Source organism: Lycorma delicatula, chromosome 9 (genome assembly GCF_047948215.1).
Source record: "Lycorma delicatula isolate Av1 chromosome 9, ASM4794821v1, whole genome shotgun sequence".
Classification (NCBI taxonomy): domain Eukaryota; kingdom Metazoa; phylum Arthropoda; class Insecta; order Hemiptera; family Fulgoridae; genus Lycorma; species Lycorma delicatula.
The window spans coordinates 80,673,674-80,687,227 of NC_134463.1; the positions used below are offsets into that span (position 1 = coordinate 80,673,674).

General features: G+C 30.2%; 1 protein-coding gene across 2 annotated transcripts in view; it reads left to right on the plus strand.

Moving 5' to 3' along the window:
• The first annotated feature begins 450 nt into the window (after positions 1–450).
• The window catches only part of LOC142329673 (uncharacterized), a 61,558-nt gene continuing 48,454 nt past the window's right edge, over positions 451–13,554 (plus strand). The window contains exon 1 of one of the 2 annotated variants that reach the window (XM_075374356.1): positions 451–667. Coding sequence is in view for 1 of the 2 variants with exons in the window: in XM_075374354.1 (XP_075230469.1) it covers positions 994–1,009 (16 nt within the window). In the remaining variant the exon portion in view is untranslated. Of the gene's footprint in view, positions 668–949; positions 1,010–13,554 lie in introns of those variants that run through there. The other variant, XM_075374354.1, reaches the window with a different exon arrangement.

The window sequence follows — 13,554 nt, forward strand, 5'->3', positions numbered from 1 at the left end:
GCTTAAATCAGTTTTAAAAAAATATAATTTATTAGTAACAAACCAACCAAATTCAAACTTAACGGGCGATTATCTTACTTCCGTAAAAATATCTTCAATTGCTATTGTGATATAGCCTCAATGATTCTAAATGAAGAAAGTTTTGGGTGGCGGTTTTTTCCCAAGAATACGAATTAATAGTTTGTGGCCAAAATTTGTTTGTATGAACTGTTAATTATTGATAAAATAAATCTTTAAAATAAAATAAAATGTATAATGATATATTCTTTAAACTTTGTAATGTGTTTTAAAATTAATAAATTTTCATTCTTTATACATTTATTATTATTTGTTAGAATTATTTTATTCAAATCGATTCTTGATGTTTATTTTCAAACCGCTAGATAGCATTCCGCTGTACTTGCTGCTAAATAGTATCCAGTAGCCGGCTTACAAAAATACGTGAGAGATTCGGGTTGATTGAACTCTGCTTGTGTAACAATAAAATTTGAAATCCTTATTGGTAACATAAATTAATTTTGTGTAGAGGTGTAATATATCATATCTTTAAACAATTAACGTTTTGTATACGAACAAGTATAGCCGAAAATTTGTTACGTAAATTATCGGCCATTAATAAAATTTGGAAGCCTTGAAAAAAAGCATCGACGCACCAGAACAGCTTTAGGTTGTTTATTTTTTAATAATTAATATTTGGCATGACATTTTATATTAAAACTATTCATTACTAACAAAATAGATTTGTCATCAGCTGTTTTCTTGTAAGGCTGCAGCAGTTTTAGACAATTGCGTTTTAAATCAGAGTATTGTAAAATTGATGGTCATTAAAACACTATTTTTCAATCAGTTCTTTCCTATTGTTGCTTTCTGCATCCCTCTTTCAATCTAGGTTCGTTAATATTAATAAAGTTGTTTATCACCAACAGTAAATTCCTAATTTTATTTATAACAGTTCAGTACGCATCGGAATCTGAAGTAAACTGTTGTTTCACAATGTCTGGAAAAACAGGTAGGCGGAAACTTAAATTTTTGGAAGGAATAAATATTTCAAAAAAAAAAAAATAATGCATCTTATCTTGATTTGGTAGTCTTTTAAGATTATAATACATTTTAAAGTTTATTTTCATTTTTTTCTCATGTTGTTAAAGCCTCATGAGATTAAACATTTTGTATGATTGATACAAACTATAGTTAATTATTTGCTTACTGAGTCGCATAAATGTGAGTTTCTCAGTCCAATAAATGTTGAAAGTTTAAAAAATTATCATTTGTAATAAAAAAAAGATTTAAACTTTTATCTGTTCTGAAAATCCCTATTCTCTATTGATTAGCCCAATAAAACCTAATTACATTAATTTAAACAATTTAAAATTACTTTCAAAGTGCATAGAATTGTACTTCCAGAAGATAAAGAAGCAAATTATGCAGTTTTTTACCATCTACAAGGTATAAACTGCACTTTGGGTAAAGGAACTGTATAATTATCTCTGAAAAAAACTGATTGCATAATTCCATGTAGTTTGAAAGCTAATCATCATTTTTTAATATTGAAGTTATTAAATATAACCCATAGGTGATAAACTGTATCATAAAAAAAGTTCTTTAGCTAGTGTTACCATATGTTATTTGAAAAGAGGAAAGTATGGAAACATTAGCGTAGTAGATAAATATATTCCTGATCATAGTTTTGGAAAATGTTATTTAATTAATTAAGTAGAATTTAAAATTAATTTCTCTCTTATGGGTATTATCTATTTAAAAAAAAAAAATATATATATATAATCATAAATATTATCAGTTAATGCTTTATAATTTTATTTTTAAGATTATACTGAAGTAATTTAAAAAAAAAAAGAAACTAGACCACTATAAAAAAGCTACACCACTTTAAACATTCGTAATGAAGACTGATAAATAATTACTTAATATAGAATTATTAAACTTTTAAAGCATTAGTTTTAAATTAATGAAACTTTTCTTCTAATGTCCTTTTAGAGCTAATATCAGTTCCTTCTTTATTGAAATATCTGATAGTACTGTTGTTATCTGTGCTTTTTCTATGTCAGAAATGGTGTCTTTAAATATTCCAAAAAAGTAAAATTGATCCTTGATCCGAGTGGGAGAAAGTAAGCAAAGCTGATGTCATATATACATTAAAAGGTTGATGTTTACCAAATCTAATATTCTTTACACTGAAGTTAGAGATAGATAAATATGTAGTATTAATTAAAGAAAGTCCCAAGTAAAATTGAACACAATTTGTAAAATGTGTAGTTAAACAAAATCACCTTTACATAAGATGCAGCACTCTGTGGGTTATTCCTTTTTGGTACCCAAGTCCTTCTTTGAAGGGCTGTGTCAGCAATCACCCTGGATTAAAATAGAAGTGGTTGAAGCCACTTCAAGTATAGTGTATTATTTCTAGTCTCCTTGCTAAAATATTCTCATAATATTTTAAAAAGGGATGTACACTATTCACTGAAAAAAATATGCAAAAAGTATTATACTGGTTACCTAGTATTTCACTACTACATAAAGCCAGTACATGACAGAGAGTGTTTATATTGGTCCTCGCAAGTTACACTCCGATTTACATGTCACTGCAAAATATGAATATTGAAAAAATAATCGGTTTCCTAGATCTCACTGGTCAAGATACAAACACTGAATGTATAAGAGAACCCACTTATCACAACCTACATTTTAATTATGTTACACACACACACACACACACACACACATCTTCCTTTTCTCAAAAAAGTTTAGGTTTCAGTCTTTGTAAGATTCAGTAATTTTCAGATGCTAAAAATTACTTTTTTTCTGTACATAAACTTCAGCTGAAATTTTTAATTATTTTTATATAATTTTCTGTTAACAAATTTGTAAATAATTATTAAAAGATGTAAGATTAAATTTTTTGTAAACTCAAACAGTTTAGTATAGAATTACTATGAAAAATACATTTGTCTGTCTGGTCTTATCAGTTATATATTAAAAATTACAATATACAATATATTTGTTCAATGATCAAATGAATTTACCCAAAATATACTTTTAAACATAAAAACAATACAAATGAGCAAAATATTTTTTCGTTGTAGATAATGGTAAACTTTTATATACATTGTAGCTAACATTTTAGTAATTTATTGGTAATGTAAGAATTAATAAAATCAAAATGTCTGACTATTCTTAAAAGGTATTTTTATAACTGAAAAAAGTGAACAAGAACATGAAAAACATTCAGATCTGAGTGACGGGTAAAACTCCTTGGTTTTGATCCTTGTTTTGATGACATAATAGATTGCATTGCTAACATCCAGATTGTTACACAATACCTTTAATGTATGATCAGTAGGAGCAGCACCATGGAAATTGAGGAGTAAGGATAAAATGCAAACAGTTGAAGTTATGTTTAACTAGTACCTTTGGGTTGGTCACCAAGGTTAAAGAATATTGAACACAGTTTTTATTTCATTCTCTGGGATTTAATAATGAATCAGAATATCACTTATGAATAAATGAATATTTTATTCTGATAAATATATAATAATACTTATATAGATCATTAATAGATAAATTATAAATATAAAAAAATTATATGATAAAAAATAGATCTGATTAAAATCCAGAATTATTTAAAATATAAACATATGAAATAATGTTAAGAATGAAATACAGTAAAAAAAAAAAATAAAAAAGTCTACAAAATAATCACAATTCAGAAGGCGTTATTGAAATTATTTTAAGCCATATACTTGTATACGTATACATAAGTTGAACAGGGTGGACAAAAATCAACATTTTCTAAAGATTTTTAAATGAGTATTATTTAAAACTACATAGGGTAATATTGTTTCTGAAAAAGAAAATTTTTTCATTGTATTTTAAATAAAGTGGATGGAAGATTTTTCAAATGGTTTGGTAATTTATTAAAAATTACATCAGAAGCAAAATTAGATGTTTTCTCATAAGCTGAAAACTGTGTTGAGTTATACAAAAACAGTTCTGTTGTCTGGTTTGTAGGGGTAGATATTGTTTTTTTAAGTGATTGTTTTTTTAGCAAAGATGTTTGTTTAACCAATATACAGGTGAAGTTTTAATAACAATGTAATTTGTTTTGCACTATATGAAATAATATACTGTTTTACCTGTTTTAATAACACTCTTACATATGATTAAATAATAGTATAAAAAGATGTTTTGAGAAATTATAATCAAAAACTGATTACCAATAAATAATTTTGTAAGAATAAACTCTGGTGTACAATATTATTTTAACTGATTATTATGTATTCAAAAATAGTGATAGTTTTTCTATGCATACTTTTCTTATAGTCAGTTATTTATTATGTCCAAATGAATATTCAGAATGAATCATTATTATTAACATGTTTATTCATCATGTAAGCATAGTGCAGCCTTACATTGATCTTCTGAATAAAAACTTTGGCAAATATGGTGTTTTTGTTCACCACTTTTCAATAGATGAACAGATGATACTGTACTTTGGCCGCCATTTTTGTAAACTGTTTATGAAAGCTGTGGTGTTTATTTTCTTCAAAAGGATATCTTTTCTCTTTATCAAGGAAAAGATGCAGAAGTAGATTGTAGCTTTGTATTAGGTACTTCAGTTGTTCAAAATTTATTGTGAATTGTAGAGACAATTCTGGAAAGCAGAGCATTTATTTTGATAGATTTTTTAGTTCATATAAATTGTTAAGTTTACTGAAGAAGGAAGTGTTTTTTGCAACAGTTAATGAAAATACAATTCAAAACTGCCCTTTGGAAGATTCTTGTTCTTTGTGTAAGGAACCTCATGGGATGTACAATTATCAATTTGATATCACCAATTTGATTTTTAGTACCAAGTGGAATGACAACTTTCCTGTTACTCTAATTACAGATTTATAGTCCATTGAATCTCTGAATAATGCCAAAAGGTATTCTAAGGGGAAAAAATGAAAATTTCAAGACAACAGCCAAATCTCATCAAGCGGTACAATCACTATATGGGTGGGATTGATTTACTGATCAATGTTGTCGGCAACTATCAAATAACAATGAAAGGAAAAAATGGTGGTGGCCTTTGTTTTCAAACTTAATTGATGTAGCTTTAGTGAATTCATGGAAGCCTTGTCAATATATCCACAAAGAACAAGTTGAGCAACTCAAATTTTGTAATTATTGCATTATTATCATCAAAAACAAATAACACGGAAGAAATGCTATTCCACAAATGTAGAGACTTGGATGACCAACAGTGTTTTCAACTGCAACAACTCAGCGACACTCAGTTGACAACCATATTCTTGAAAAAAATGTAAATGATAGATAAACCTGCTGCCGACAATATAAAAGTACAACTGTATTTTCATGTAATAACTGTAAAGTTGAACTTCACTCAAAATGTTTTATTGAATATCTTGAAAAAAATAAACTTGCCTCTCCATTGTACACTGAAATAAAATGTAAACATTTAATTTATATTGTGTCCTAATTTCTGTTCTGTTTAGTTTTAATTTAGATTTGTAAAAATATAAAACAGATTAAGCTAATCAGTTTGTGTTAATTTAGACACCTTTGAAGTTGCGTTTTCACAACATTTCATAAATCAATAAATAAACTTACCTGAGAGTCAGAAATCATATATATGATTCAGAAGCATTTATAAACCTAAGAAATCAATAAAAAAAAATAATTTTATGACCAGTGCATCAGAGTGCAGCAAAATATGGGTTAAACTTTAAATAAGAAATAAATTTATAAATTATAACAAGGAGATCAAGTTTTATACAAAGCCAGATCAGTAACGAAACAATACTTGCATTAAATAAAGTTAATTGATTAAATCTCTCTCTCTCTCTCTCTCTCTCTCTCTATATATATATATATATATATATAATATATACAGTTATATGTCCCAGTTTACAAATGCTATACATAAAGAACAGGTGTCTATTGCACTGCCCTTATACAAATTAAAATACATTAATTCATTCTAACAAACAATGTTATAGGTGAATTGAAAAATCAGGCTTATTGTAAAGAGTGCCCTCATTTTGCAATGTGTGTGGCAAATTGGAAAATTGTGTAGCAATTTTTAAAAAACATGATATTTTTCAGGTTTATATAATGAGCCCATATAACTTTTGTTTTAATTGTTTTCTCAAACAACCTGGTTTCATCCAGGCTTATTGCAATAAGCCCAAGGTAGTGAAGGCTTATTAATTAGAAAAAGTAAGCAGGTAAAAAACTATGCAAACTAACGCTTACTTAGTGAACTTTTGAATTAGATATCAATTTCCCAGGTAAGAAAGAGGTAATTAAAAAAAAAACGATGAAAAAATTTTTTTAAGGAATTTCATCATTATTATTAAACAAAAATTATGTAATAATTTTTATTGTTCTCATAAACAAGTTGTTAGATTTAATGGTAACCCAAATTAGACTTAAAAACTATGAAACCATTTTGTTTAAGGAATTATCATCAAATAGTAATCTTAATTGTCAACTCCAGCTTTATTTTCACAGTTGATTGGCCTTCTCACACATGCACTTTTTTGTTCGACACTGAACACTTGCAACTGCTATATACCTTGCCACCAAACTTTGATTCATTTGCTGCAGCTTCACAGATATATATTTTTCTGTGATGTATTCAAGTGTTTGTGCGCAGGAAATCTGGAAGTCACATATAGCAAACTGTGCTTTAATAGTGCTACTTTTTGTTCCAATCTGATAAATATTATTTTTCATCCTTAAGAATTTTTCTATTTAAATTTGGACTAAAGGACCACAATCTACTTTTGGAACATTTAACAAAATAAAGTCTCCAACTGCAATAGGTTTCAGTTTATTCCCAGTAGTTATATCATTCTTTTTGCTGCTCTCTTCTGGTCTTTGACACTCTTTATTATTTTTTCTTGTCTTTTGCAAATGTCACAGCATTGTTCTCCTCACAGGTTGAGGCAATGCTTTGACAACAAGTTCTGTGAATTTTCATAGAACCTGAAGAGCACACGATACAGATGATGTTTTATTCAAACTGCGTGAACAAAGAGAGCATATCTCTTTTTTCAAGTTAGCAACTTGATTTTCTTCTCCTTTCTATGCGATTTCTCTTTCAAAGAAAACACACCTCTTTTTTCAAGTTAGCAACTTTATTTTCTTCTCCTTTCTATGTGATTTCTCTTTTCTTCCTGGCCTCTAAATTGTTCCAAATCTTCTTCACTGTCAATATTTTCTAATATTGTTGGTTGGATATTCACTGAACCTAATTCTAACTTTGGTTCTGTTTCAAAAAGTGCTGTGTACTTCATCGGGCTTCATCCGATGACTTTATGCTTTGAGGAGGTTATTTGCCATTGAACAAAATGGTACCCTTTTATCTAGTCTAAACTTCCATTGTTGTCCATCTAAGCAAGAAACATATTTTCAACATCCTGGCTGCAACACTCTATGCTCCCTTGTGACTGTGGATGCCGTGGTCTTCCATAGACTATTTTAAAATTGGGTCACATAGCTGAAAGTTCTTTGATTACGTTGGCAGTAAGTAAGTTCACACCTTTTGCTGCTCTGCAAAATGTGAGGTGTACCAAAGTTTAGAAATACAACTTCAGCAGCACGCTTTGTCTTCAAAGGGCAAAGACAAAATTTTGTTACATAATTTTGGTAGTTCATTAACCATTTGTATTGTCCACAAGGAGTTGATTGAAAATCAGTGAAAACAACTTGACTTCAAAGATTAAAATCTTGTAGAGATTGATCGTATAACATTATAGTGTTGAGATTTTTTCATGTTACACATTCTACAAAGCGATACAAAAATTTCAACTGCTGGTCTGGGATACAAAGCTTATTTTTCAATGCAGACAGCATTGTATAAATCTCTTCTGCCATGTCCACTGGCATGATGTAATGATGAAACATGTCAAAATATTCTTTAAGAAGAATTATTACTACAAACCCTCATTATTTTTCCTATTTTAATTAAAACTCTTTTTTTACTCACTAACATTGTGTCGTATTTTCTAGTTAATGCATATTGCTTACTGGTCTTCTTTTTTACAGGATTGCTTGATTAAAAAATTTCACGGATGGCTTCTTCTACAGTTGCTTTAGTCCATGGGTTTTTAACTTTTTAACTTCATGTTATAAAGTTCGTCTTGGGGATCACTCCCACCATTGTTACTGTCCTTCGCGTTTTTAAATATTTTATTTTTATTTGTTCAGTCTTGATGACACACACCAAAATAAAATAAAAAACACAAAATATCACTAGGCAAACTGACAAAAACACACGATATCACTAAGTAGAACATTGTATAGAACGAAAACGGGAGCACGCTGAGACAATTCAACTACTATTGAGCATTGCTGAAAGAGGCTCCTCGCCGTCTGTCGCTATGCATGTTCGACAGGTCGTCGTCTACCGCTATGCATGTTTCGACAGGCTTTTCAGGACTGAGCAGTGCCGTTCTTTTCAATACGCCTGCATGGGTTTAGGCTTATTGCGATAAGCCTGGATGGAACCAGGCTGTTTGAGCAAACTGGACGTTTTCTACTTAGCCTAAAGCTGTATGGGCTCATTACAATAAGCTAAAAAATATCAGGCTGATAGAGAAATTGCTAGATAATTTTCCAACTTGCCAGGCGTATTGCAAAATGCTCTTACATAAGCCTGATTTTTCAATTCGCCTACGACATATATTTATATAATTAGTTTCAAAGAAAAGATATATAACAAGATGAACTGCTGTACTTCACTGTAATCACGTTCAATAGATAAAAGAAACAAATGCACTACTTTTGTTATAAATATAATTTTTGTTATATATATATATATATATATATATATATATATTTTTTTTTTTTTTTTAAATATATTTTTTTACAGATAAAAACTGCATTATGACTTAATTTGGTTTACGGGCCTTTTGGCTAGTGGAATAATATTATTTGGTAAAATGTTTATTCCACTAACTAGAACAAACGTATCTCTATTATTTTTTCATATCGAGATTAATTTATTGCTATACTAATGAGGTTAACTAAGTTCATTATTAAAATATTTCTACGAACTGTTTTGTTTCACGATATAAATTTTTATATGTTTCAAATATTTTTTCATAAATTGCTTTGTTTTTATTACATTGTTTTTTAAAATTAAAATAGAACTGTCTGATTCTGGTATATAATATAACTACTGCAAGATTTATTTGTTAATTACACAAATTTTGATTAGGCATTTTTACATGAAAATAATAATGCTGATAAAAGTGGTCATGTTTATTGTTTAAAATGATAAAAGATTTTTTTATGCAACTTTTTTTTGTCTAGTTATGTTATGCATTATTAGGTGTATATAACATATCAGCTGATTTGGAAGTCGAGAGTTACAGAGTTCAAGTCCTAGTAAAGCCAGATATTTTTACACGGATTTGAATACTAGATCGTGGATACCGGTGTTCTTTGGTGGTTGGGTTTCAATTAACCACACATGTCAGGAATGGTCGAACAGAGAATGTACAAGACTACACTCATACATAACATCCTCATTCATCCTCTGAAGAATTATCTTAAAGGTAGTTACCGGAGGCTAAACAGGAAAAAAAGGTGTCTATAACTTAACGTAAGTGGTGAACGTCCGGGTTCGAATCCCGGTCAGGCATGGCATTTTTCACACACGCTACAAATCATTCATCTCATCCTCTGTACAGTAATGCTTAACTGCGGCCCCGGAGGTTAAACAAAAAAAAAAAAAAAAAAAAAAATGGTGAACGTGTCGTCCCAAATCAGCTGATTTGCAAGTCGAGAGTTCTAGCGTTCAAGTCCTAGTAAAGTCAGTTTATTTTTTACACGGATTTGAATACTAGATTGTGGATACCGGTGTTGTTTGGTGGTTGGGTTTCAATTAACCACAGGAACGGTCGAACTGAGACTGTACAAGACTACACTTCATTTACATTCATACATATCATCCTCTGAAGTATTAACTGAAAGGTAATTACCGGAGGCTAAACAGGAAAAAGAAAAGAAAAAAGTTGTATATTAAACGGGCATACTGCCGGCTGGTGGGAAGGCCCGTTAGAGTCGAAGTACACTTCTCTGGGTTGAGTTATACCATATGTTTGACTGCAGGATCAATCCGGGGAGCTGAAAAAAAAATCCGTTTACTGAACTTCGTACGATACAAACTAACATAACGCTCGCTAGCCTAGTCTCGTCTAACATTAAGTATTTTTTTTTTAGCTTAAGTTTGTAAAAATCAAGATTTAAGTTTATAATGACCGTTTTTGACAAATAGTTGGAGTCGAGAAAACCGATAAAATAAATTAAGCGAAACGTTAATCATGTACTATCAATTTTATTTTGATTGTTAAGCAATCAGATATCTAGATGCAAAGGAAGTAATAAAATTATAAGTATCGCTCCAAGTAGAAAGTTAAATTGTGAAAAGCTAATTTTTACTTTTTCAAAGCAGAATTGTGTTGTCGTTTAGTCAACCGTTATTTTTATCTGTTTTTTAAGTAAACTAAATTTCTATTTAATAAATAAATATATAAAGTAAATACTCGAAAGAACTGTTTTTACGTTTCTTTTTAGCATTTCATTAGTTTTCCTTTGTATGTAATTTTTTATTGTTAATATTTCATTTATTTTACTTCTACTATTCCTGAATGGCTACTAATGATGAATGTTGAACAACTGAAATCTACTTTACGACTTTATAATTGGTAAACAATTTGTGATTTTATTAAAATAAAGAAATTATTAAATTTTAAAATTAATTTAATTAAATTTATTTGGTATCTTAGTTTTGGTTTATTTTTTCCCATGCACAATTTTGATATAGTTTCTCATTTCTTCCCTTTGTTTTTATTATGTTTGTACAATATATGTTATTGTAAATATATTTCCATTAAAACTATTTTTATTTTGTTAATATTATTTTTTTGTTTTTGAATCGTTAACGATAAGTATTTTTTACCCACTCACATTTAGTTGGCCAAAACTCCATTTTCTAGATAAAACAAGACCAATTTTTCTCTGGTCTTAATTTACTACTCTTTAATATTCTGGATAACCTGTTTTTAAGTCCATTTTCCCATCTTGCTGAATCATGCATTTTGATTGGATTTGCTCAAACCCATTAAGGTTGAGCTCATCATTCTGTTAACTCAGTAGATTTAAAGTGCAGTTATTAGATATTAAAATTATGACGTATATTTTTATTTTTGCATATTTTTAACCTTTTAATGCTATTACTTGTACTTATAAAAAAAAGGTTTCTTTTACTTTTTTAAATTTTTGTTGATCTATGTTTGTTTTTTTAAGACCCTTAATTCACGTGATGAAGTATGTCATACCGCTCGAATATTTTGAAATGGTGCTCCTCACGCATAAAGTGTTTCAACGTCCCCATCACCCAAATAACCTTCAGTGCTTGTTAGTGTAGTGTTGTCCTGCGGTTCGTTGTACCAGTCATCGTGTTGTACGCTTTTATATTCTAATGTTTGTCGGTTCTGTGTACCGCACCTCGTAGTAAGTGTACCTCTTTCGTACAGTCTATTTTTTAATTATTTGATTCTTTTTCCGTTACTTTTAAGTTATGAGTCGTTTCTTTTTGTTATATGTTGTTATATGTAGAGACTGGATTATATGCATTTGCATATTAAGCCCATTCTCACTGGTTATTGCATATTTTCCTTAAAATCTAGTGATGATGCATATTTTCGACACATTTACAATATTTTTCGGTAGGATACCTAGTTAATAAATGCAATCTTACGTTGTAGCCGGCCAAACTATTAGCCACACGGCTCTTAGAGCGCACTTAGCAGCTGCTCATCTATTGTTTTGGTAGGATAAGATTATTATGAGGCCAAGTAAAACACAGACTCACGCCAGACAAGGGCGGACGATAACGTTCTGCGTCACGCATGCTTACTGCAGCACTCCTCCCACTAGGCAATTAAATTACGCATTTTATTGTTGACGCGTTCATTGCATCAGTTTAGTTTTTTATTTGTTTGTGCAAAGTTTACTGTGTACCATACCTCCCGAAAAAAAAAGGTTTCTCTTCGCGAATAGCTGACTATCCTGGAACATTTACATACGACGGAAATGTTTTATATTGTCGTGTTTGCGAGAAAAATATTTCGTGCACAAAAAAATTTCAAATGCTTGTCAAGACAAGTGTTCATATCATAGGATTGCAAAAGAAAGGCCCACGACTACAACTTGTAACGGCGGCAAGTAGCAGTGATTTCATTTCTAAAGGTAACCAAAAAAACCACTTTAGCATGGATTTATGTGAAGCATTGCTTACAAGTAATATTCTTCTTCACAAACTTACAAATCCTACCTTCAAAGATTTTCTACGAAAATATTGCTTGGATCAAAATATACCAGATGAATCGACATTGCGTAAAGATTACATACCGACTGTTGGGTAAAGTTAAAAAATAAAAAAACACACAGCTAGTATTTGCCAAAAGAAATTGGACTTTAATTATGTAAAACAACTGAACTTATGTTAAAGCATAACCTTAAATTGAATGAAATTATGAACTAAACATAACTTAATTTCACATAAGAAATATCAACTGAAATCAGCATATCAGTAATAATATTATTAAAATGAGATTTACAATTATATACTTAGAAAAACAAAACATCAATAAACATAATATAACTGGAGAACTATTGCATTACTGACAAATGCTGTAATATTGAAAAATTAGCAATGAACAAATGTCATAACCTTAGAAAAATAAATTAAAGTAAATCTGGATTGGCATTGGCCTTTCCTGATTTATGAACCACAAACTTAACGTTAAATAATGTAAAAATGTAATTTTAGTTTGACGTAGAAAAATACACAATAATATTGCAGTACAAAAGAATTAATTACAATATAATCACACTGAACTTAATTGAGCACATGAAATGGGTTGCAGCTGAATTGACAGCCTTCTGTAAGTGACCTGTCGTGACTGTACTAAAGTGAAATTGAAACTTGAACGGCATAGGTAGGATGAACGGAATGTTCCACAAATTTGAATGATGACATAAAGGTTTAACGTAATGAGTAAAGAAAAACTGAACTTGCCTGTAGCAACCAAATATTTGCCAGAGATGACCTCGTAACAGCAAGTACGGAAGAATACCTATGTAGTCCTGGGCGTAGTCCGCACGGTGAATCAGGAATACAGCGGCGTGATGTGGTTTAGTGGTAGAATGCGGCGCGGAATCTCAAATGTGTTGTGATGAGTTTGAAATTCTGCTTGAGCGTGAATGTTAACACAGAGTTTTGCAGGAGAGTATTGCCATAGGCGACTGCACTGGTTAGATGTTGGAGGTACTCTGCCGAAAAGATGGCGAAAAAAGGCGGGGGTAACCAGAACCAGGTAGTGGACAGGATATTGTGTGTTTGTATTAGTAAGGGGACGAAAAGATAACGGGTGTTTGAAAAGGGTGGTCAGAAATAGCTCGATAGAATAAGGGGCGCGGTCGCTAAGGATGACGGGGGGAGGTTCGCACGAGAAC